Here is a 26712-nt window from a genome sequence, read left to right on the forward strand (position 1 = left end):
TGTCGTAAAAAATGCATATTTTCAACTGAATATTTTCTGGAATTTGTATTTTTGTTGAATTATCAAATTTTGTCCGGTGACAGTTATCAATTGAAGTTAAAGTTAATTATGCATAACATAATATGACTTGTTTTGTCATTGCAATTCCAACTAGACGCAACTTCTTATATATTAGCGTGAAAATGAACTACACACTATTTTACAGATATATAGAGTAGAAAACGAACGGTTAAAAAACGCACATACTTCGTTTGAAAAGGACTTCATGGGTAATGCAAGACAACAATATCCCAGCTCCTATAGAAAATATCTATGGCATGGTACGTCGGAAGACTCCTCTAACAATATCAATCAATACGGTTTTAACAGGAACTACCAGGGAAAAAATGGTAAGAAAATTCGTCATCTTCATCTTCTGCTTCTTTTTCTTCTTCGGAGTCGTGTGAGATGCGTGTGAAAGCAAATTAAAATCAAGTTTGTTTTTAATGAATGAGTGAAACGAATAAGCTGCCAACATGGACTGATTTAATGAGTTCCAAAGGACTATACCATCGTGGGGGATGAGTCCTGGTAACTTTTAGTAGTGCAAGATACTAACTGAAATATCTCTGTGTGTTCCCTGGTCGCTAGGTGAATTGGCTGTAGCGAAATTGATAGTAATTCGATCAGTAAGTTGGTGACTCGAAATATCATTTTGCAGCAGGACTTGTATCTTCTTGACTGTTGGCTCTCAAGATGTAGCTGTTTTAGAATTGATGTTACACTGCTATCTCTCCTGTGGTCACTCATGATGAATTTTGCTTCCCGTTGTTGTATATATTCAATGGCTGTAATATGTTGTTTGGTTGAATGGTCCTAGACAGTAGACACATATTCTATCTGTGTACGGACTTATTTCTTGTAGCTTGTTTCTATAATGTATTTTGGGCAGCTTCTCATGTTTCTTCTCAGGAATTCCAAGGTATTGTTCGCCTTTAATGTTTAATGTGGACCCAATGTGATATGACTGTCAAGTGTAACGCCAAAAAAAATCAACTGATATTAAAGAACCAACATAATGAGCAGTGACTGATGTTAAAATAAAAAAAACCTGTTTACCATTTATCAAGACGCAATGCATTATCATTTTCTCTCTGTTTCTTTTCGAGGTGTTTGCCACTATTATTGTTTTGTGTACACACTACCAAGTATTCTTCAACATTTAAGCATGAAAAGAATATGCGTAGTTGCATTATCCTATACAAATAGAAGAGTAAATCTACTTTAACCTGAGTCTTTCTTTCGAATTGCCTATAGGCTGGTCATCTCGCCAAGAACACTATTGCATACGACCAATCTTTATATAGCCCTTGAATGAGGTGAGTACATTTTAAATTTTGTATAATCCCACTCATCCCCCCTATATATGTATTTCAATTTGCCTTTTCAGAATCTAAAGAAGTTTGGATTATGCAATTGTTTGTATACCAAAATGTATATATCGTTACGTCATTGGATGAATGTCCATTGTTTATAACGTTTCAATCTCAACGTTTCAGTGTACTTACGCTTTTGAAAATATTTATTTTGCAGAAATCGTTAGATTCTGAATAAGCTTCTGATTTATCATTAATATCTTGACCAATCTGCTCTGACACAATGTTTAGTAACATATTATTATTAAAGATATGTTACGTTTTTCACATCATGCTTTCATTACAATGTTTAATAGCAATTGTGCATTAATATCAACATGTTTTAAAGATAAGGTGTAGATGCCCTTTATCTTTCATATAAGTTTTTGATTTCAAATATGTTGGCCACGAGCATCACTGAAGAGACATGTATTCTCGAAATGCGCATCTGGTGCAGGACAATTGATACGGTTAATTTTATTACAAGTTTCTGCCTACCCGTGCAGAGCCCCTGAGATCACCCCTAGTTTATTTTAGTGGTGTCCATGTTCCTTAGTCTTTAGTTTTCTATGCCTTTTCTGGTGTGCTATTATTTGCCTTTTTCTTTGTTAACCATGACATTGTCAGTTTAATTTTGATCTATGATTTTGACTCTCCAATTGTATCTTTTGCCCCTCTTTCATGAAGATTCGAAAAGATTTCGTCTCTGAATTTATTTCAGGTATAGCAAATACGTATTTTCCAAATTGTAAGATATCTATATTTTGGCTTATCTTAAATGAAACTTCGTCTTGTATTGATGATACTTTTGTTGCCCTGTGTTAATTGAGCTTGCAGTCTGTCCGTTTCTTTACTCTAATAAATTAAAATGCATGATAACACTCTAAACGTATCTTTTATAACATTAGCTAAATTTTCGTATGAAATCAATGTATCATACAGATATTTGCGGTATTTTATGTTGATATATTGCATATCGTAGTTTTTAGATACTGGTTGGTATTCACTACAGAGTTTTCTAGTAAATAGAATATTTATCTAATTATTTCTTTTTTGGAGTTTGCTCAAATATTTCATAAGGTCTCTGGCAATAAGTTGAGCTCTATGCCAGTTTATTGTTAATGGAAATAACAAAATATAATGAACACGATATAAATGTTATTCGTTCTAAGCGCTTTTGTTGATTTACCTTCATCAAAGACATTCGAGATCGAATATTTTAAAACCAAAAAATCAGAAAAAACTTCATTATTTGGAGAGCTTCATAACAACAAAAGACATGAACATATATCCAAATCCATCTAAGGACAGTACTGCTTGAGGGAGTTGTAACCATAGTTTCCAAAATCTCTAAATCTATGAACAGAAAATTTATGTTGGTCATAAATCATGTCAGTAACAAAATGAACATGAACAATTTACTGATTACTGGGCTAGTGATACCCTCGGAGACTGCTCATCAAAAAGCAGAGATATCGACACAGTGCTGTACAAAACGAAAGCAATACATTTTAAATGTTTGAATAACCTAACAGTTTATATCTATTTTTATAACAAGATCTTTTTATTGTATATGCAGCTTGTGTTCACGGCGATGGAGAATATTATGCCAGAGACCCATCATACTCGTCCAGAGATACTTATTCTGTTCCTGACAATAGCGGCCATAAGCTTGTGTACAAATGTAGTGTATTTGTAGGAAGATATGGACAAGGAGAAAGAAATTTGAAAGAGCCACCGAAAGATGTAAACGGTGTTAGATATGATAGTGTAGTCAATAAATTAAGTGATCCAGAAATATATGTAATATTTCGCGACAACCAGGCGTGCCCGGAGTATCTCATTAAGTTTGAGAGGGAACGATATTAACAGTCTATAACAACAATTTTGTTAAAATTTAGATCATACGCACAAGCTGTTTTAAATACTTTGCCCTTTTTTTATCATGAATGTGGCGATCCGAAATTACCATTCATACAAACGTTACCTTGGTTCATTCAAAAACCTATTGTTTAATACTTAAGGCATAAAACAAGGTCTGTTATTAAATATTGAATATCAACACTGATATAAGACTATTTGCACCTGCTCCTTGTATGAAATAATTATTGGAAAATTCTACAAACCAAAAGTCAGTAAATTTTGAGGGTTTCGTTCGTGCTATGTAATATGAAGAATATAAACTGAAATGTACATTTATCAACATGTTTTAAAGATAAGATGTAGATGCCCTTTATCTTTTATATAAGCTTTGGATTTCAAATATTTTGGCCACGAGCATCACTAAAGAGACATGTATTGTCGAAATGCGCTTCTAGTGCAGGAAAATTGATACGGTTGATTTTATAACAAGTAGTAACTGTATTACACTAGTAATTTTGGGGCCCTTTATAGCTTGTTTTTCGGTGTTAGCCAAGGCTCCGTGTTAAAGGCCGTACATTGACCTATAATGGTTTACTTTTTTTTAAATGTTATTTGAATTGAGAGTTGTCTTATTGGCACTAACACCACATCTTCCTATATCTATATAGTGTAAAAAAGAGAATGAAAAGGTTAGGCGGGATGTTTTTTTAATGATAGAATGTGTGTACACTTAGATATATCATTGAGAGCCATACTTGCGAAAATTGAAATAATATTCTGTTGTCTTAGCCAGAGATGCAAAATAACTTTTTCTAGTATAGTTCTGTCTGTTAACTGTTAACAAAAACCTTAAGTGTAGTTTCCATATGTTAGCACAAATTCACGATTTTGAATATTATAGCATCAATGAGTTATAATTTGCATAAAAATTATTTCTATACAGTTCAACATGTATATCTTTATATTATGCGTCTTGAAATGTTTTTTTTAATTTATCAATGGTGGAGGAGTAATAGCTTAGAAATATTTTTGTATATCTTTTCACGATGAAACGTCACTTTCTACATGTTCTACTATGATTTATTTATGTATACTTTACTACGAACAGAAAGGAGTCTTTAATAATACAAATGTTAAAAGACAAGTGTAGCTGAAATAATATGATAGTGGAAGGTATTTCTTTCTTTTATACTGGACAAGAGAATTATTTGGAGATTAATCAGCAACACAATGAAAGTTATCGGTTCAACTATACACAAATGAAAGTTAAAAAATTACAGGCTGCAGAATTGACACTTGAGAATGAGAATTTATGTGCATGTTATTCACAAATGAAGAAAAAGGAAAAGGAGGGAACTCTTTTCTTAAAAGCGAATAGACAACTCGAACACACAAAATTATTTTTCAGTTTTATATGATATTTTAAAAAGTTATTCGAATGATAAGAAAATGATGCAAATGAATGGGGTGTTGAAACCTCATGGAAACCCAACTAATTGCAATCAATGCCGATGAGTAACTTGAAATTTTTTTTCTATACAGAAAAGGTTCATCAATATTGTTTCAATCACTGTGCCTCGGTACATCAGCCATATTGGATGTTTTAATGATATGATTAAAATTTAATATACCTTCATGATGTTGATTAAATTAAACAACACTTTTAGTATCTTAAACAACGCGTTAAAATTAACAATTAGTTTAAAAACAGACTATTCATATGATTATTTTTGATCGAATGATTAAGAAATTTTAACAATTTGTAACAGTATCTTCTGATTCAATCATGTGATTCTTTGATACCTGTCACATGTGTTTCAGGTAAAAGAAATATCCATGAGTTGAAATCATGAATGATAAGCATTTAGCGCATGTTAAACGTCGAAGAAAGCAAAATAATCAAACTTCCTAGTATATTGTTCATAAAAACTAAAAGTTATATTTATTAATACATCTTATAAACGTCTGTATACATACGACTCACCAATGACCTTCGAATAAAAGACGTTCGAAATCTAAATCAATACCAATGCTAAGCAGTACTGAATACCAAACATAAAAATATATTGTGCTAATTGGTTTTATTTGGTTTCTCTGCCGTTAGCTTATCTTTCAAGTGTATATGTTGTGTACAAGTTATCATTTTGTACAAATTATAATTTGTACAAAAAAATTGTACAAATTATAATTTGTATTTTGACTTTGTACAAATTGTAATTTGTACAAAAAGTGCCTGTACACATTATAATTTGTACAAAATAAGGCTTAATTTCACTTATAACTTGTACAATATTTTAAATATAATAAGTTTCAAATCAAATGATAAAATATAAATTCAATTTTAATTACAAATCAATATGAAACACACTGATATCTCTATTTACAATACTATACAATAATATATAATGCTCTTGTTTGAGCAGGTTTAGCGAACCATGACACCTCGAATTACACAATACATTTTGCTTTTTACATTTACACTTTGAATTGTTACAACCGCCTTTACATTTGCAAGAGAGATAACCCTCTCCACCAGTTTTTGAATTTTTTTCACAGCTTCCCTTAGGGAAAGTTGTAAATCTGGAATTTGTGTAACGGACAAAGAAGAGTCACTTATTGATTCTAGTTGGTTTCTGCTTAAGACTCCTGATAAATTACCAGCTATTGTCCCTAAACGATATCCAAAATTTCCTACTTCTACAACAACACCTTGTATGTTCCTCGGATCGGCCGGTGCTCGGTCATATTGTGGTATTGGGATAATAACGTTGTCTCCAACAGATAACTCACTCAGTTTTTGTTTTGTATTTCTTGTAAGGACATCTGCTTGGATTTGTTGGCCAGACAATGCACTTTTTCTAGCACGAATGATTGGGGTTTCGACTTCCTCTGATACTACTTCAATAGTTGTAGTTGTTGATCCAGAATCGTTAAAAGTTCTCTTTCTGACTCTACCGATTCAGCATCTGTGTTTTCATCCGTTCCATCAATCTCAATTTCACTGTCCTCCTCTGAAACCTCTTTAAACACTTTTTCCAGATCTTCCTCATTTTCAAGATTTGGCAAAAGTTCCTTGGACAAAGAAGATGAAGATAAACCTATCTTTGGGTCAGAACCAAACAGAGCATGATAAGGCGATTGATCAATTACTCTGTGATATGATCTATTTTTTTGAAATTGCACGAAGCGCAAACCTTCAGACCACTGTCTTGTGTCATTGTCATTCATCCATGATATGAGCATTTCTTTAATGTCTGCATTTGCTCTTTCTACAGACCCTTGACTTTGGGGATGTCTTGGTCGCCCATGAACTATTACTAATTCTGACCATAACGATTTCAGTTCAGTAATTATATGTGCAGTGAACTCTCTTCCATTATCACTTTGGAGGATATGGGGTGCACCAAAGAGAAGAAAAATGTCAAGTAATTGATACCCAACTTCAGCAGCTCTCTTAGATTTCAGAGCTCTAAGCACGCTAAATTTGGTAAGATGATCTTGATAGTGCATTATCGATTTAAATTCCTGGTCGGGGACAGATTAAAGGTCTACAAGGTCAACCTGCCCTCTACAGTTGAGGTCAGCAGACATTATAGGTTTAACAACAAGTTTTGATATGTCAGAACGTTTTCTTTTCAAGATACATTGTTCACAGTTGGTTGTAAATATGAGTATTGCTTCCCGGCTAATGTTAGCAAAATGTTTTTTGAGTTCTTTGTTAGTTTTATGGAGACCTCCATGACCGACCCCAACATGTGCTGTTTTTATGATATCATACATATCCTCAATGGATAAGTAGTAAAGTATGGTGTCTTCTGAAAGAAAGAATTAAACCATTTTGAGTATGGCACAAAGCTAAACTTGTATTTTGTTCTAAAGATAATTATGTTATGAGCCCTAACAGCAATATTCTTGTTCAAATATTATATATATAAGCAGATCTTCGAAATAGTTAAGCTCATATTGTCGTCTGTTTTGTGACCTAAAGTTCCTTAAATAATACGTGAACACCCTTATTTACTGTGATCATATAGAGTTACGATTTTAGGTTGATGTACCAAAGTGACTGCAATCTTATGCAATAATGCATAGTTTGATTATTTTGATACATCGTCATGAAAATGCATGAAATATTTGCCACTGAACGTTAACAACCAGCAATCAATCAATCAATTAAAATTCCAGGATTTGGGATAGATTTTTGTTTACATTCGATTTCAGACCCCCTTCTATATTTGTCATATATAACAAAACAAAACTTACCATTTCCTCCTTTTTTGATGAGCTTTTCAATATCTGCAACTTCAATAATATCATATTTCTTTAGCAAATGTCTGTCTTGGTCACTTTTCTTCGATGCCTCTTTTGCATTTTTAACTTTAGAAATTAACTCATTCAATTTGTCCCTAGTATAAGGATGGTTGAGCTTAGATGTATTATTCTCAGCAAATTGCTGAACTTCTTGATAAAATTTATCCTGTTGATCAACAATACTAGCCATTTTTTTTAACACCTTAACTTTTACTTTTGTAAATGACCATGTGAAAGAACAATGAACAGGAGTTCAATTTATAACCTCAAGGCAATATAAAGGAATCAATATGAATTTAAAAATAGCATTGAACAGTTTTTATAGTGGGTATCAATACATTTTTTCACAATATCCATATGCTAGATTGTTGTACAAGTTATAAGTGAAATTAAGCCTTATTTTGTACAAATTGTAATTTGTGCAGGCACTTTTTGTACAAATTATAATTTGTACAAAGTCAAAATACAAATTATAATTTGTACAATTTTTTTGTACAAATTATAATTTGTACAAAATGATAACTTGTACACAACATATACATCACATGTATTATCATCGGCTAGATAAGGCGTCATTCTTACACTGAATACTAGCGGACGCCATTTTCGCTTTCTCAAGAAAAGTGAACATTTAAAATGCCCAACCCATTTACCACCATGTATCTTAAAAAGATGTATATTGATGTGTATTATTTTTTAAATGAAGAATTTTTATTTTTATTTTATAAATTTTGGTATCATTTATTATACAAAATGTATTTGTTTATTGATATTTTGTCATTAGTTTATTGATGGTGGTGGTATAATTTAACCATTTGCAAATTATTGTCATCTATTTAGTTTGGTTTTATTACATAATTGTTCATTGCAGTCAGTTGTATTATGTTTTATGCAATCTGAATGTAAAACCTTTATCAGAATGATTTTTGTTAGATATTCTGCAAATGAACTCGAAACATTGAAGTTTTTCTTGTCATTTCATAATTAAAAAGAAATTTAGCTGATAAAGATATTATTTTTGATAGCCATACGTACTGAAAAACGCCATAAAGGCGTTTGAAATTGTTTAAAGTTGACATTTGATTCGGGGTATTTATTCAATTCGGATTAGTCGAGATTATTATGTTCAGTTTACTTATATTTTTTTTATCATGTCTTCTGAACATGCGGTGTCAGGCAATAATTCCTGTGAGGTTTACAAGGAGCGATTGATGTTGGTTATCCTCTAAATGACGTGTTATATAAAAGGGGTCTTAAAATGAATGTATTGCCTTTCCGGTCCCATGAATTAGATGGCATTTTATTCAATATCCAATTCAAACTCTAACAGGCAATTGAGCCTCGACCATTTAAGATATTTTACTATTTAAGATCATGAGATTGTTTGGCATATTTTGTTTGTTACATTATCAATTATTAAAATGTATCAATTGAAAAAAAGTATCAATTATGAGATATATACTCCGTATGCTGGCGCTTCTGAAATCTTGCTACATAGAAATGGAAAGTTAAAAATTGGGAAGCCGAAATCATCTCTTTTTGTCTTAAAGTTTTGTTTTCAACAAACCCTATTGTCAATTTCTAAATGAAAGTCAAGATATGAGGCCGACTTAACTGTAAATGTTGTATGCTTTATCTCTAGTTCGATGGGATAGATGCGTTCAACGTAGTCACCAATTTGTGAATTATTAAGTGAGGAAACATCATATGTATAGCGGAAAGTAAAGTTTAAGGACATTGCTAACTTCTTATTTGTCTTCCTAAGAAATACTTGTTAATCTCATAATATTAAAAAACAAGTCTCAAGAAAAGGTGTAAAATTGGTTCCTATTCGTATGCCGACAGTCGGACGTTATCCAAACGTAACAAATATGTTGTCAAACAAGAAAACAAGAATCTTGATAATGTCAGTGTCAGATAATTTTTTGTTTAAATCTGAGTGATTCTTTAAAAAGCAGGATTTATTCTTTCCCAAGACAAGATACTTGTATTTACGTTAACGATTCTTTTTCAGAAAACGCATTATTAACTCTTTCGGGATATTTGTGTAAAGTGTAGAAAAGTCAAATGTTTTAATAATTTGGCAAGATAAAAGAGTTTTATATTGTATATAATCTTAAAGATCTTTAGATTTTTTTTAGTATCTACATCTGATTCACGCCACCTCTAGAATAGACAAATTCACAATAACTTTGAAACCCGGCTTTGATTTCTAAAAAATGTATGTTAACAATTTAGAAAAAAGTTTCGTGGAGTACTTGTAAGACCCAGCAATATACCGTTGCTTGTTAGTACACTTATGTAGTTTATATATCCAATACAGTGATAGAAAATCAAGTATTTCATCTTCGGTTGAAATCGCAAAAGAACAAAAAACAGACTTATGATTATCCAGGATTTCCTCATTTGTATAAGTGTCGCGAGGGTATTTGTTAAATTTTCCAGTGAATTGTCAAAACCTAATTCATCTATCAAGCAGCTTATGTAATGAGATTAACACCCCAAAACGATGTTCTTCTGGGCTTTTTATATGAGGACAACTACATATTTGTCACAGAGGTAGGACAAGTGTTTTTCGACATTTCGCTCTTTAAAGATAGACGAAGCATAGGTTTTGATAGACCCATTCAGTTCTTAATTCTAATTTGTATCAACGACCTCGTAGCATTGATTCATTCTAAAAGAGAAGCTACGCCTTCTCCCTCGCGTAATCCGCGATTGATTCCATCAGTATTTTGAAGTCGTTTTTCCAATTAATTGATTTAGGCTAACGATATTCCGAACCTTTGGATAACACATTTCGTAGGGAAGTGTTATTTACAATGTTGAAGTCACATGTAATTACGTGGCCAGCCGGATTATATATGCATTGGGAAGTATGACAGTGGCAATCAGGAGGTCAAATCTAGAAGTCGTCAATATTGATATCCTTCAAAAGTATTTGTAATTAGTTTTTATAGTTGCAATTGGTATGATTTAGGTAAAAGAAGTGATTGGTACTGACTGATCTTCATAATAAGGAGGTGGTATGTTCGACTGAACTTATTTATGGTGGAGGATATTGCCAAAGTTAACGAAGTTAACGTAATCGAGACCTTTGTTGGAAAAAAAAGTTTAAAACAATCTTTTCTCTTTCCATCTTTTCAAATGCGAACTGATTTAAAAAATCTTTGACTTGAAATATCCAAAATAATAGCTTGAATAGATAAAGGAAGATGTGGTGTGAGTGCCAATGAGACAACTCTCCATCCAAATAACAGTTTAAAAAGTAAACCATTATAAGTTAAAGTACGGCCTTCAATTTGTTTTGGTTTTTATGAAGGTTTTTAACAGTGGTTTTTAGACATAAATCAAACAGAGAATGAAGTTTTTAAAGGGATAACGAATAAAGTTTCGTGCGAATATGATGAATACCTAACGGACGGTTTTAGGCAGTAAAATTACGCGTACCCTGGATTTGGGTCCCCCCCTCCCCGGGAATTTCTGAAAAAGTGCCATTGCTCTGATCTGGCAGGTCTGATAGATTCTTTATAACTAATTAGAAATTTTTTTCACACTTTTTGTTATGAAAAACAATAAATATAAGGAAGATTACCTTAAATGATCGTCGCTTTTCCCAAAACAATTCATGTTCCCCATTTGAAAAAGTGCTAATTAAAAAGTTAAGCATAGCTTTTTATCGTCTGCGCTTTTAATGAAGATGTAAGTGAAGTATCGTAGGAATAATTTCATAGCCGAAAATGTGTGTAATGAAGGCATTGAAATTTGCCAAATGGCATGAATGGCGCATGGATATATTTTGCGGCTATTTTCAATCAGTGACGCCGTTAAATTTGTCGGATTCAGTTCTACGAAAGGTAAATATTTAAAATATTGTCTTACTTCATCTCTGTATAAGTCTAAAATTTGTAAGAATACTTGATTATTTTATTTCTACATTGTATGACGATATGTATTTTATTTAATTATTCAATGCAAGCTGATGTTATGATTTGTCATCGTGTAAACCCCAAAACATTATACTCGATCAGGGCCATTGCAATTTCAATCGGGACCAAATTTGACAACGTATTATGCCGATGTCAATCAAGGTAATTTCGAGATGGTTTCCTTAATCGTGTTTTAGTTAAGGCTTTGTTGCTACAGAATGCTACAGGTGCTTTCATATAGCAAAAGGCGCTTCAAACAATATTATCAAGACTACTACGTTATCAATAATTTGCTGAAGGACAGCATAATATCACTTCAAAAGTCGCATACAAGAGTTTGCCTTTCAGAAAGGTCTATAGCCGACTCTTAGCAGATGAAAATGGAAAGTGTTTTCGTTTTGTCGAATAATTCATTAACTAGAATAGCCACGTGCATCAATCAACAAATTTTATAGATAAAAGTTACCTGTGTAAAATTTAATTGCTAAAATAGAGAGGACAAATCCGATACTCTACGGGATTGAAGGACATTTACTAGGTTTGAATTGTTCTAACCAATCAATAAACTGATTATTCACGTCTCGTAATATCTTCCAATCAGGTAGCAAGAAAAATTCACGCTTTTACTGTGCATCGTTCGATTCTTAATATCGACTACTAGGAGTCGATAAAGGAGTCGATAATAATTGTAAAATATTAAGTTCGAAATTTGTGACGCGTCCAAAGCCGTAATTAATTTGGATTTACAAGCACTTTTCATTTTCCAGGAAATGTATAAACAAATCTTTTTTCGATGTTTCTTTTTGTGATTTTTTCATATTTAAACACTCGTGAAGTTTTCAAGAATCAGAACTTTGCGTTTTCTTCAGCAACTTGATATTGGTAAACCACTTTTCTATGAAAATACTGTTTAAATAACTCGCATGGTACGAAAAGAAGCCTTATAGAACTGTAGAAGGTAACGTTGTGCCTAACAAAGTTACGTTTTTAACAAGTTAAAATTAATTCCTACATCCAGTTCTTTATAGATCAGATATATAATTTTATTATAACATTGGCAATGGATGTCAGCGAATCCCTGATCAAGATATTTTACTAACAATTTCAAATAAAATTTGAATGAAAATGGGGAATGTGCTAAAAAGACAACAACCTGACCAAAGAGCTTAGAACAGCTGAAGGCCACCAAATGGTCTTCAATGCAGAGGCAACTCTCATACATAAAGGCTTGCTTCAATTGACCCCTAAACAAAAGTTACTAGTTAAGTGATTATGGACGTCATAGTCATACTAAACTTAAGTTAGAATTATACACAAGAATCTATAATTGAAAATCATACAAGACTAACAAAGGCTAGACGATCCTGATTTGGAACCCTAGAAAATTTAAGCATTACACAATTAATTATAGGGCCTCAATGAACATGGACAAAACTAATACATAAAGATTTTAGACCGGAATATATAAAAAAGAAGATGTGGTATGATTGCCAGTGAGGCAACTGTCCACAAGAGACTTAAATGACACAGACATTAACAACTTTAGGTCACTGTACGGCCTTCAACAATGAGCAAAGCCCATACCGCATAGTCAGCTATAAAAGGCATCAATAAGACAATGTAAAACAATTCAAACGAGAAAACTAACGGCCTTATTTATTTTTAAAAATGAACGAAAAACAAATATGCAACACCTAAACAAACGACAACCACTAAATAACAGGCCTCTGACTTGGGACAGTAACATACATAAATAATGTGGCGGGGTTAAACGTGTTAGCGGGATCCCAACCCTACCCCTAACATGTGACAGTGGTATAACAGTGCAACATAAGAACAAACTATAAAATAAGTTGAAAAAGGCTTTTAAAACTCATCAGATGGACAAAAATACAAGTGGACGTGACATGAAGCCTTTTTGCTACATTGTCTAAGTAAAAATTTTGAACCAATAATGAAATTATACTATTTGTATTTGTTTTTATTTCAACTTGATTCCAATCTTTGGCAATGGCTAATACAAGAAGAGGCAAGGCATACATGTACATGTATATGTACATGTACAATACATGATTTCTCTGTAGCAATTGGATTGTCTGTTCACCCCTATTATAGTTCCACAACAACAATAAAACTCTAGACTACTAATGCATGGTGTTATGAAGATATTTACATATACCTACATGTACATCTACATATATGATCAATTTTGATGTTTTTGTTAATGCCAGGTCTAATCATGTCGACTAATACAACAAGTTTTTATTCAGCTTTCTGACAGGACTTATTTATAAACTTGCCAGTAGTTACAACAAATGAATATTTTAATTGAGTCAAAAATTAAGCTCATTTGGACAGTGAAGGGATTTTGACGCATATTGAAGTAGACATTAAACATGATATCGAATTATGTGTTAATGCAGAATTGATTTATTTAAGAAATTAAGAATATAGAAATATCAAAAAAAGATGGACAAAATATTTGTATTAAATTTGTTGGAAATTTTGTCTTGCCAAAGATGACAGAGTCAAAAAGAGAGGCATATATATAGTTGTGTTGTTTTGTCAGCATCAACAATGTATTACAAAAATGTAGTTTGTGATTGTTTGATTAGGTGTAGTTTTTGGGAGGTCAATGAAATTTGGTAAACAGTTGTGTTAGCATAGGTATATCTCATTATCAGAATATTTAGACTACCTCCTTTGTCATGGTCTATTGACTCTAAAAATTATTTTACATGTTTTAGTTTTTGATTAGGTCAGTTATTAAGGAACCACTAGTGAACGGTCGTCCCATTCAGCGAGCTATAGGAAGGACTAGCTATATAAAGATAGAATACATATACCACCAAGTTTGTCATTGCAGCCATATAGTGTCGCAGCTCCCAATTATCGAATCCAGTAGTCATATTTTTGTCTACAAATTTCTCCTTTACTTTTATTACCTTAGTAATGTGTGATGTCATAATATATTGCTATTGGCACATAACGAAAACATTTCGACCACACTAGGCATGAACTTGGCACTGTTATTAATACAGTAATTTCTTTATGTGCCAACAACTAGACGATCACGGCTATGAACAGCTTACGTGTTTCAATGCAAAATTGACATAATTATATATTTTACATGTGTAGCAAGAGCATTTATGGTTGGGTTTAATAAAGCGAACCCCAAATGATACTAGTTCATTGATTAACTGATTGACGCTGGAAGCGTGTAAGTAAAGAATTGTAGGTTATGTATCAACTAATTTTATTTCCCGGCATTTTATGAGGGTTTTTTTCAAGTAACAAACAAAATTTCAGTCAAGTACGTTTCGGGTCAAGAAAACTTCACTATGTACAGATCTCATTAATTTCGGAGTATTTGTTTCTATTTAACATTTAAAATATCATAATCTATTTAAATTATTACAGCATTGTACGAGTTTGATCAACAGCCTGGTCATATTGCTCAACCACGTAATCAAGGTTTCTACTTTTAGTTCTTATGTTAGGATTTCGCAATGCACCAATTCTTCATACCATATTAGAAAACAATCTAATTCCAAGTTACAAAGATCTTTCCACTTTTTATCTCTTAATCTCTTTAAAGTTCTACTTTAACATCAGATTTCTTTTTTTTTAACTCTAAATAAACATATAAGTATTATAACGTTATATGAAGCAAGATTGTTATGTGCATTTGGTACAAAATGCTCCATATAACAGTAATCAACAGGTGTCCGTTTCTTGCAAAACAAAAGCACTGACTAAAGAATTGATCATTTAAAAAAATAATTGGGGGGGACTTTTAGTAAACCAGCATTATTTCTACTCTAGCATGGTACAATCAATGTAAGAATTAATTCCGTTTTCTCGAAAAATTGTTTTGAACATATCGTGTTACAAATACATCCATGAAAGAATTTTCAACTGGTCTTTTCCTCTGTTACAAATACAATAAAACACACCCTGTAACAGTCGAAGTAAATATATTGTGTTGAATTTCGACGACATTATTATAGTTTGTAACATTGATATTAGCCCTGACTTTTTGACCTGTTTGTTATTAAAGGCCGTACGGTGACCTACAGTTATTTATGTAATTTGGTCTCTTGTGGATAGTTTTAATACTGGCAATATAATACTTCATCTTCTTTATTATATCAAAGTCTTTTGAATGGTCGCTTCACAAGACTCTGAATTAGTTTCCAAACGTCGAAATGATATCCACGTAACGTCTACGAGGTTTGAGAAATACAGAAGCCCAAGCAATTATACGAATTCAAAAGACACCAAACTCGCACTATACTTTACCTTGCTAAGTGTACCTAAAAAATCAGGGTTTAAACTGTGATTTGGCATATTTTTTGGAGAGAAACAAAACAAAAACATACATCAAATCTATAAATATCAATCTTGCGTCTGGTGACGTGTTCCTTGCTAACAAATCAATTAATTGCTATACAAAATAACGTCTCATACAGAGGTAGTTTTGTTTCTTCGGTAGTAATCTAGAAATTGTATATTCTATACTTTTTTTCTTTCTCTCCTTTTTGATATATTAAATAGCCAATATTTTCAAGATCTTTGGCCACTTCAAACGTATCCCAACATATACGCAGTATCTGGACTAATTTGATGATAAGGGAGCTCAGCCAATTGAGAATAGAAACGGGAAATATACGAAAACGACATTAATTGTACGACAAAGCAGTAAAAAATCAAAGGTTACCAAGGCCAAAGCATCTGATGATGGGACAAAGCTAATATGAAAAAGAAGATGTGGTATGATTGCCAATGAGACAACCATCCAAAAATGACCAAAATGAGACAAACATTAACAACTATAGGTCACCGTACGGCCTTCAACAATGAGCAAAGCCCATACCGCATAGTCAGCTATTAAAGGACCCTTATTTACAAAAATGTGTTCTTGTTCAAGTCACACAAACTTGGCTGACTTCTCTTAGAATTTCCTATAAATTTTTAAGAAAGTACTATTCCAGAAATAATTATCATAGCTTTTGTTTCCGCATATATGTTTTGTTGAAGGTGTTGGTTCTATAATTTTGTGTATTATAAAGAAGAATAAGGTAGATATTGAATACTAGTATTCTATTGTTTAGACTGATTAAAAACGAAAGAAACTTTAAACAGTTTCCAAAAAATTTAGTGATCTTCCAATTTAGTTTAAGCAAATTGGGCTTGAAATAAACTTTTGCGAATACTATTAACAAACAATACCAAAAGCAAAACAACTTCTGTGAAAATTCCTTAGCCGGATTTTGAATGTAGAATGCTTTCATTTTCATGTTAAACTAATGTAGAAAAAATGGTAAGAACATATTGCTTAACAATCGACAGGTAAGTCGAAATGCGATTTAAATGAAATTATTTAATACTTGGAATATTGTTTTCATCTGATGTTAGGTGTGTAATGATTTTAATATTTTTTAGTCTTAGATGCATTCTTTTGTTTAATTAGTTGTTATTGGATTTGAACTATCTGTAAGTAAATGGGAGTAATCTCAGGTATGTACTTTCCCGAGTGCGGGAATTTCTCGCTACATTGAAGACCTGTTGGTGACCTTCTGCTGTTGTTTTTTTATTTGGTCTGGTTGTTGTCTCTTTGACACATTTCCAATTTCCATTCTCAATTGTATTTCTGTTGTGTGGATGTATAACTATAAGTAACTGTCCACGGGGGATATGGAGTATCCGTCCATGACACAAAATCAGTTAATGAATTCATTTTATGTTGAGCTTCCTGTGAACACTGAAATGTCTAAATTCAATAAAAGACAGTTATTACCGTTAACATTTAATTGATTTAGATATGGTTTCTCCGGGCAAATTTTGCAGTATATATATATAGAAAATTCTTGGTAATTAAGCGACGAACCATCATTGAAATAATGATATTTGATGAAATATTAATAAATAAGGCCTTTAGTTTTTCTAGTTTGATTTTTTTTACATTTGTTATTTCGGGATCTTGTGTAGCTGTCAATGGGCTATGGACTGTACTCATTGTTGAATAATGTCGTATGTTGACATGTAGTTATTAATTTCTGTGTCTAATTGGCTCTTGTGAAGAATTGTCTCATTGACAATCATATCACATCTTCTTTTTTTATATTTACTGAAAGTGTTCTGGTATCTAGACTATTGTTTGCTTGGTGCTCTCTTGAAGGTCGATGTTTTACTTGGTAACAGTTGTCATTTGTACCGATAACAGTGAAAAACAGATCAGAAAGGTAGGAAAGTGAACTGTTTAACGCAATCAACGGGATTAGTTAAGCAAAGTGAAGTGATTGAAACTGTTTGACTGGAATTTGATTGATTGCTGATAAAAAATGCAAAAATGCTTTCCAGTTGTTCTTAAAATTATGGACATCCATTTAAATAAGATTTCATCCGACAGTTTATATTAGTACAAATGTGTTTAATGTATCATTTTTCTGATATGTGCCTTACAATTAAGTTTCAAACATTTGGTTGTCAACAAGTTTCAGACTAAAATAATTTTGAACAGTTTTATTTTACATAATCACCATTTGTTGAGTTGTTACTACATATTTATCTGGTCACGAACGTTCATCAACAATCCTGTCTGCCAGTACCGTTGTTAACCATAATTTTATATAATAAAATAAAATAACTTAAATTTGGACCTGAAAATTGAGGACTTTGATTTATTTATTAGCTGAGATTCGCTTTGAACTAGATTTTAGTGCGGGCCAGTTTTCTTATATCCAAGCTTTGTGTCTATTATGTGTATGTTAGTTTTTTTCATTTGTACCGTTCTATTAAGTAAAGCGATTTGTAACTCAAAAGAGGTGAGTTAATCACTCATCAAAATATCAATAATGATTTTATTGCTTATTATGCCTTGATACATCAGAAGCTCGTTCGAGCTGATTCACTGCTCAAAAGTCTCCAATATTAGTACATAAATCTTATATTGTTGGTCTTCGAATTTACGATGTTTGATGTTAGATAGTAGGTATTCATAATCATCAGTTGAACAAGTAATGTATTAAATGTATTAGGAATTATGCGTTTTCTACTGTTGTTTAGATTATAGGTCTATTAAGATTGTCTCTATTTTTAAACAAGAGTGTACACGCTGAAATGTCTCGCCTTCTTTACTAATCATTGATATTATGTTGATAGACCTAAATATAAAACTTTATTACAACTGTCACATAAACTCAACATTGACCAAGAAAACGAAACATTGATCAATGAACCATGAAAATGATGTCATTGTCAGATGAACCATGCCAGGCAGACATGTTCAGCAAACAATTCTTCAATACAACAAATATAGTTGACTTACTGCTTATAAATTAAGAAAAACAGACCAAAACGCAAACACTTAACAGTTAGCAATGGACCGTAAGAATGAGGTCAAGGTCAAATAAAACCTGCGTAACAGACATATAGATCATGAAATATTTCCATACACCAAATATATTTGACCTAATGCATAAAGTATTAGAAAAATAGACCCAAACTCAAAAACTTAACTTTGACCACTGAACTATGAAAATGAGATCAAGGTAGGATGACACCTGTCAGCTAGACATTTCCACCTTACAATCATTCCATACACCAAATATAGTAGACCTATTGCATATAGTATAAGAAAACATACCAAAACACAAACACTTAACTAAAACCACTGAACCATGAAAATGAGACCAAGGTCAGATGACACCTGCCTGTTGGACATTATACCTAACAGTCCTTCCATACACTGAATATACTAGATATATTGCTTATAGTATCTGAGATATGGACTAACAAAACTTAACCTTGTTCACTGATCCATGAAATGAGGTCAAGTTCAAGTGAAAACTGCTTGACGGGCATGAGGACCTTGCAAGGTACGCACATACCAAAAATAGTTATCCAATTACTTATAATAAGAGAAAATTTAACATTACAAAACATCTTAAGTTTGTTTTCAAGCAGTCACTGAACCATGAAAATGAGGTCAATGACATAGTGACTGACAGAAATGTCGTAACATGAGGCATCTATATACAAAGTAAAAAGCATCCAGGTTTTCTACCTTTTGAAATATAAAACTTTTAAGAAGTGAGGTAACGCCGCCGCCGCAGCCGCCGGATCACTATCCCTTTGTCGAGCTTTCTGCAACAAAAGTTAGAGGCTCGACTTTATATAAACTTAAATAGTCTCCTATTTTTGTTTTTGTTTTTATTTGTTTTTGTTAAAACAAACTTATCAAGATAGAGAGTCCACTCACAAATAGAATAACATAGATGCTTGTTTGCTGCATGAATGAGATATTCATCATATAATTTAACTCACTTATGAAAAGAACCGTCGATATAGTAGTGTGAGTATAAATACAAATATGGATCGTTCTATTTGTAGCATGTTTTTACGGCGATGGAGTATATTTTGCCAGAGACCCAGCAATCTCGTCAAGGGATACATATTCTGTTCCTGACACCAATGGTGATAAACTTTTATACAAATGTAGTGTATTTGTAGGAAGATATGGAAAAGGGGAACAAAATATGAAAGAGCCACCGAAAGATATATATGTTACTAAGTACGATAGTACAGTCGATGATGTAAATAATCCAACGATATATGTAATGTTTCAAGATAATCAAGCGTATCCAGAGTATCTTATAAAGTTCAAGAGTGCAAAATATTAACAACATCCAACCTCCGTTTTGTTGTAGACAAGTATGGATGATACGCAGATGATGTTTTGAATATTTCTACTCTTTTTGAGGAATCTAATATAAAAGTTTTTGGCTACCCGAAATTTACTTTCATACATACGTTGTTGAACTGCATTAAAACATGTTGAACCTGTAGGCAAAACACAAGATCAAAATATATGGACTATTTAAAACTCTGCTGATATAAAATAACTATCGGTAAAAATGGTAAATACCATGTTTTTCTATAACCAAAAATCAGTAGATCGTGAATATTTGGATAGTGCTTTACAATGGAATGTACATGCAGTATAATATAGAGAACGATAATTTTTACTTCGAAAAAATAAATAAAGTCTTGATAAAGACTGAGATACATCATGAAGTGACAAACTTTCTAAATTAAAAACAAAATATTTTGTTTTTTTAGCGAGTCTTGCAATCTTATTTACATTTTGAATGGCGAAAATAGAATATTTATGTCTGTCACTCTGTAGTTTATATGTGTTGGATAACTGTAGATAGAACATTCGTGTAGTTCCCTTATGTCAACACATCTTAAATATATTTTGTCATAATTTTTTGTAATTTGTATATTCAGATAACTTTTGATTCAACATTAATATCCTTATGTTTTCGTCTTGAAATGTGATCAATTACGGAAGAGTAATTGCTGAGAATGATCTTATGTAGATTTGATTATGACGAAACACTTTCTTCTTTACTGTATTTTTTGTTTGTTAATTTATGCGCTTAACTACGGACAAAAAAATATTCTTGAAGACATATGTTATTTAACACTTGTAGGTGACATCGTATTCACCACAACCCAGTAAAAGTCTGAAATGGCCTATAACTGTACTCGACTGTATTTATTTTTACTCGACTAGTATGAATTTTACTCGAAATCACTCGACCCCAGTGACTGTACTTCTTTGCATTTGACCCTTATCGTTGACATTGAAACTAGTCTGAACTATAACTCGACAAGTCTGAGACAGGCTTAAAAAATTCTCGACCTGTATTCGTTTTATTTGTTAATCTAAACTATACTCAACTAAAGTTCGGGCAATTCTCGACCAGTCTTTACCATACTTGACCAAACTACCTCTATCATTTATTTACATTTTAACTGTAAAAATCATTTTCTTTTTAACTGACATGACAACAGCAACAATAAAATAAATATATACATATTATATATATATAACTCGTCTAAACATCAACCCAACAATGTTAGATCTGTAAATTTGCTTTCGCAAATTTTTGGTTCTTACCTCGCCGGGATTCGAACCCATGCTACTGTGTATCGCGACACCAAATCGCCTGCACTGCAGCCGTCTCGCTAGACCACACAACCACCTGGGCTCTACAATAATAAAGCTCTCGGTGGCCGTGTGTTACCTTTCCTCGTGAGTTTTAATCTAGTGTCATACTACAGTACATGATATATAAGACATGGAGATGTTATTGTTACAGATCATCTCAATCATCTATAGTAAAGGATCCTACAAATTAATGTAAGATACAGTCACAGAAATAATTATATCTATAAGTACATCTGAACCAATGACAACTCTTCAACAGATTTTTACCCATCGGATTACCAGCAGTAATGGTGATACATATATATCAAGAAGGGATAAAAACATAAAGAAATATATAATAGTTCATCTGATTAGCGGTGGAGTATAAAGTTATTCATGTTTCTTAGGGCTTAATCGTCAAAAAGATCACAGCTGGTCAGAGAGTATTAACTCCTAAAAATTCAAAATATAAACATTCTCTTTACTCTGTTCGCAAGAGCTTTTGAATTCACCAAAAAAAATAGATACGAGTTAAAAAAAAAAACCACACACACATGTCCTGTTCTGAATTTTCCTTGGAGTTCAGTATTTTTGTGATCTTACTTTTTCTTCAGATTACAATCGAGTATTACCAGTTCAGACTGGTCGAGTACAGATTTAGGCTGTTTCCAACCTTTACTGGTTAAACGTTTTCATTAGTGAAGGTATTTCTTTTTATTTATAATGAATATGATTTAGCATATTGATCAACAGATGGTGTAATTTTTACTTCTTTGTTCTAAGATAAATCATACACGTCTGTATTATATACATATTTTTGGAGTACGTGTTTTCAAATTAGTATTCTGTAATACTTATTCAATATTTTGAATAATAGGGAACCAGCGATTTAAAAAAAAAGAACTTACCAAAATATAGTTGAACTTAATGTTTTTTCTTAATTGAAAATATTTAATAACTGATATATTTGCGCGAAGTTAGTTTAAATCGTTATCTTGGCAATCTTAATCTTGATTGAAAATTGAAAATATGTATAGTAAACATAGACGCTTTACGTTTCCACGGATTGGTCCTACATTTGAATGAGACAATAATAACCAACATTATGTTTTAAAAGTAACATATGACAATTTGAAAATGTATTCAAATTAAAAGAAAATAATATTTTTGAAAATCGGGTTAACATGCATCTAATGATTTTTTACCCTGCTAGAATCTTCTTACCAGAAATGTATCAATCTTAAGAAAGCTCATATTTCTTTTAATGTGTCTGTTTATATCATTAGTGTTTCGATGATTTTTTCAATATTTACCAGCATCTTTTAAGTACATCATATGATTCATTTAATACTATCACACTTCATTTCAATAATGTGTGTTTCGGGTTAGAAAATACTCACTATGTAATCACAAATCTTATTTACATTTTGAATGGCGATAATAGAATATTTATGTCTGTCACCCTGTAGTTTATATGTGTTGGATAACTGTAGATAGAACATTCGTGTAGTTCCCTTATGTCAACACATCTTAAATATATTTTGTCATAATTTTTTGTAATTTGTATATTCAGATAACTTTTGATTCAACATTAATATCCTTATGTTTTCGTCTTGAAATGTGATCAATTACGGAAGAGTAATTGCTGAGAATGATCTTATGTAGATTTGATTATGACGAAACACTTTCTTCTTTACTGTATTTTTTGTTTGTTAATTTATGCGCTTAACTACGGACAAAAAAATATTCTTGAAGACATATGTTATTTAACACTTGTAGGTGACATCGTATTCACCACAACCCAGTAAAAGTCTGAAATGGCCTATAACTGTACTCGACTGTATTTATTTTTACTCGACTAGTATGAATTTTACTCGAAATCACTCGACCCCAGTGACTGTACTTCTTTGCATTTGACCCTTATCGTTGACATTGAAACTAGTCTGAACTATAACTCGACAAGTCTGAGACAGGCTTAAAAAATTCTCGACCTGTATTCGTTTTATTTGTTAATCTAAACTATACTCAACTAAAGTTCGGGCAATTCTCGACCAGTCTTTACCATACTTGACCAAACTACCTCTATCATTTATTTACATTTTAACTGTAAAAATCATTTTCTTTTTAACTGACATGACAACAGCAACAATAAAATAAATATATACATATTATATATATATAACTCGTCTAAACATCAACCCAACAATGTTAGATCTGTAAATTTGCTTTCGCAAATTTTTGGTTCTTACCTCGCCGGGATTCGAACCCATGCTACTGTGATATCGCGACACCAAATCGCCTGCACTGCAGCCGTCTCGCTAGACCACACAACCACCTGGGCTCTACAATAATAAAGCTCTCGGTGGCCGTGTGTTACCTTTCCTCGTGAGTTTTAATCTAGTGTCATACTACAGTACATGATATATAAGACATGGAGATGTTATTGTTACAGATCATCTCAATCATCTATAGTAAAGGATCCTACAAATTAATGTAAGATACAGTCACAGAAATAATTATATCTATAAGTACATCTGAACCAATGACAACTCTTCAACAGATTTTTACCCATCGGATTACCAGCAGTAATGGTGATACATATATATCAAGAAGGGATAAAAACATAAAGAAATATATAATAGTTCATCTGATTAGCGGTGGAGTATAAAGTTATTCCTGTTTCTTAGGGCTTAATCGTCAAAAAGATCACAGCTGGTCAGAGAGTATTAACTCCTAAAAATTCAAAATATAAACATTCTCTTTACTCTGTTCGCAAGAGCTTTTGAATTCACCAAAAAAAATAGATACGAGTTAAAAAAAAAAACCACACACACATGTCCTGTTCTGAATTTTCCTTGGAGTTCAGTATTTTTGTGATCTTACTTTTTCTTCAGATTACAATCGAGTATTACCAGTTCAGACTGGTCGAGTACAGATTTAGGCTGTTTCCAACCTTTACTGGTTAAACGTTTTCATTAGTGAAGGTATTTCTTTTTATTTATAATGAATATGATTTAGCATATTGATCAACAGATGGTGTAATTTTTACTTCTTTGTTCTAAGATAAATCATACACGTCTGTATTATATACATATTTTTGGAGTACGTGTTTTCAAATTAGTATTCTGTAATACTTATTCAATATTTTGAATAATAGGGAACCAGCGATTTTAAAAAAAAGAACTTACCAAAATATAGTTGAACTTAATGTTTTTTCTTAATTGAAAATATTTAATAACTGATATATTTGCGCGAAGTTAGTTTAAATCGTTATCTTGGCAATCTTAATCTTGATTGAAAATTGAAAATATGTATAGTAAACATAGACGCTTTACGTTTCCACGGATTGGTCCTACATTTGAATGAGACAATAATAACCAACATTATGTTTTAAAAGTAACATATGACAATTTGAAAATGTATTCAAATTAAAAGAAAATAATATTTTTGAAAATCGGGTTAACATGCATCTAATGATTTTTTACCCTGCTAGAATCTTCTTACCAGAAATGTATCAATCTTAAGAAAGCTCATATTTCTTTTAATGTGTCTGTTTATATCATTAGTGTTTCGATGATTTTTTCAATATTTACCAGCATCTTTTAAGTAAATCATGTGATTCATTTAATACTATCACACTTCATTTCAATAATGTGTGTTTCGGGTTAGAAAATACTCACTATGTAATCACAAATGATAATCATCTATCGCTTGTAAAACGTCGAACAAATCAGAAATAACTTTCGATTACATTTATAAATCAAACATCATCAATAATACACGTATTATTATCATATACGACAGACGCAGGTTTCACCTGTATATGAGTTTTTCGTAGTCTTAGAATCAACACCGTTTGAAAGCTAAAGCAAAAATGATGTTAATGCGAACAAAATACAAAAATATTGTGCCAAAACTATACAAATATAACCTATAATATAAAACACTCATATCAGTAACTGTATTCCAAGACATACAGTCATCTTTGACATGAGAATTGATAGAAATGTTTACACTTAAAATTATCTGTTCTCAATTGCAAACATTTCATCTCAAAACCTGATCAGGGAGAGAAGCAAGAATGGAACTTCTGCAGTGTTAGTCTAGTAATATCTGTTGTGTGAGTAGGGTTTCAACAGACATACAGTATTCAAATTGTTTCTATCTGTGTACCCCTCCTTAGATGATAAGAAGACCAAAGGTTATATTGATGATTTTCTGCCACTCAATCACCAAAATGTCAGCTTATATCTCGTCAATCCCAATCAAGTATAAAGATACTTCCAAAATAAAAGAGTCCCCTTCATATCTTGATATTTTTTTCAAGATATCTTCAAAAAATAGACAACTTCAACTAGTATCTATTTCAAGTGTGATGATATCAACTTTCAAATAATCAACTGTTCATATTTCAGATCTAGCATACCCTCTGTCCAATTGTATAGCATTTACATATCTCAATCTCGTTTATGCTACCAGTATATAAGAGGGACTAAAGATACCAGAGTAACAGTCAAACTCATAAATCGAAAACAAACTGACAACGCCATGACCAAAAATGAAAAAGACAAACAGGCAAATAACAGTAAACAAGAAACAACATAGAAAACTAAAAACTGAGCAACACGAACCCCATCATAAAGTGGGGGTGATCTCAGGTGCTACTGAAGGGTAAGCAGGTCATGCTCCGCATGTGGTACCTGTCGTGTTGTTCATTTCATTTAAAATCCGTTAAATAGTCTAATTTGGTAGGTCACATTCATGAAAAGGGAAGTGGATTGTAATATACTATTATGTTAATCATTTACTGCATTGATAAGGGTGTGCTCCTTACACAAACACTTCTCTAATAGACTTCCTAAAAAAGATTTAATGAAATTGACATGTGTATGGTCAACACCACAAATTATGTTGTTGACTGTAAAACTGTATCTGTGTTTCAATTCAGTAGCAACATGTTCCCTAGTCTGAGATTTTAGGATCGTTTGATACCAGAAACGTCAACTTATCTTCTAATTTTAACAATTATTTCCTATTCCCATTTGTCAGGTTTTGACTGCGTTTGCAGTTTCAATCCTCCTATGCATAATAAAATTGAGAATAGAAATGGGGAATGTGTCAAAGAGACACAGCCCGACCATAGAAAAAATCAACAGCAGAAGGTCACCAACAGGTCTTCAATGTCGCGAGAAATTCCCGCACCCGGAGGCGTCCT

The 26712-nt window shown here is 32.1% G+C and overlaps 2 protein-coding genes across 2 annotated transcripts; both read right to left on the bottom strand.

Moving 5' to 3' along the window:
* Window positions 1–6152: 6152 nt before the first annotated feature.
* LOC134700288 (KRAB-A domain-containing protein 2-like) lies at window positions 6153–6767 on the bottom strand. Its single transcript, XM_063561644.1, has one exon. The coding sequence runs from the start codon at window positions 6765–6767 to the stop codon at window positions 6153–6155; it is 615 nt and encodes a 204-aa protein (XP_063417714.1).
* A 30-nt stretch (window positions 6768–6797) lies between these two features.
* On the bottom strand, window positions 6798–7758 carry LOC134700289 (KRAB-A domain-containing protein 2-like). The gene is made up of 2 exons (XM_063561645.1): window positions 7521–7758; window positions 6798–7072 (listed from the first exon to the last, which is right to left on the bottom strand). The coding sequence occupies exons 1-2, from the start codon at window positions 7756–7758 to the stop codon at window positions 6798–6800; spliced, it is 513 nt and encodes a 170-aa protein (XP_063417715.1).
* Between the last annotated feature and the right edge of the window lie 18954 nt (window positions 7759–26712).

The sequence above is a fragment of the Mytilus trossulus genome, unplaced genomic scaffold (assembly GCF_036588685.1).
Source record: "Mytilus trossulus isolate FHL-02 unplaced genomic scaffold, PNRI_Mtr1.1.1.hap1 h1tg000128l__unscaffolded, whole genome shotgun sequence".
NCBI lineage: Eukaryota > Metazoa > Mollusca > Bivalvia > Mytilida > Mytilidae > Mytilus > Mytilus trossulus.

Coding starts and splice junctions, on each gene's coding strand:
- LOC134700288 (XM_063561644.1), bottom strand. CDS start 6,767: ATGCACTATCAAGATCATCTTACCAAATTTAGCGTGCTTAGAGCTCTG.
- LOC134700289 (XM_063561645.1), bottom strand. CDS start 7,758: ATGGCTAGTATTGTTGATCAACAGGATAAATTTTATCAAGAAGTTCAG. Junction 7,073..7,520: donor CATCAAAAAAGGAGGAAATG/GTAAGTTTTGTT, acceptor TCTTTCTTTCAG/AAGACACCATACTTTACTAC.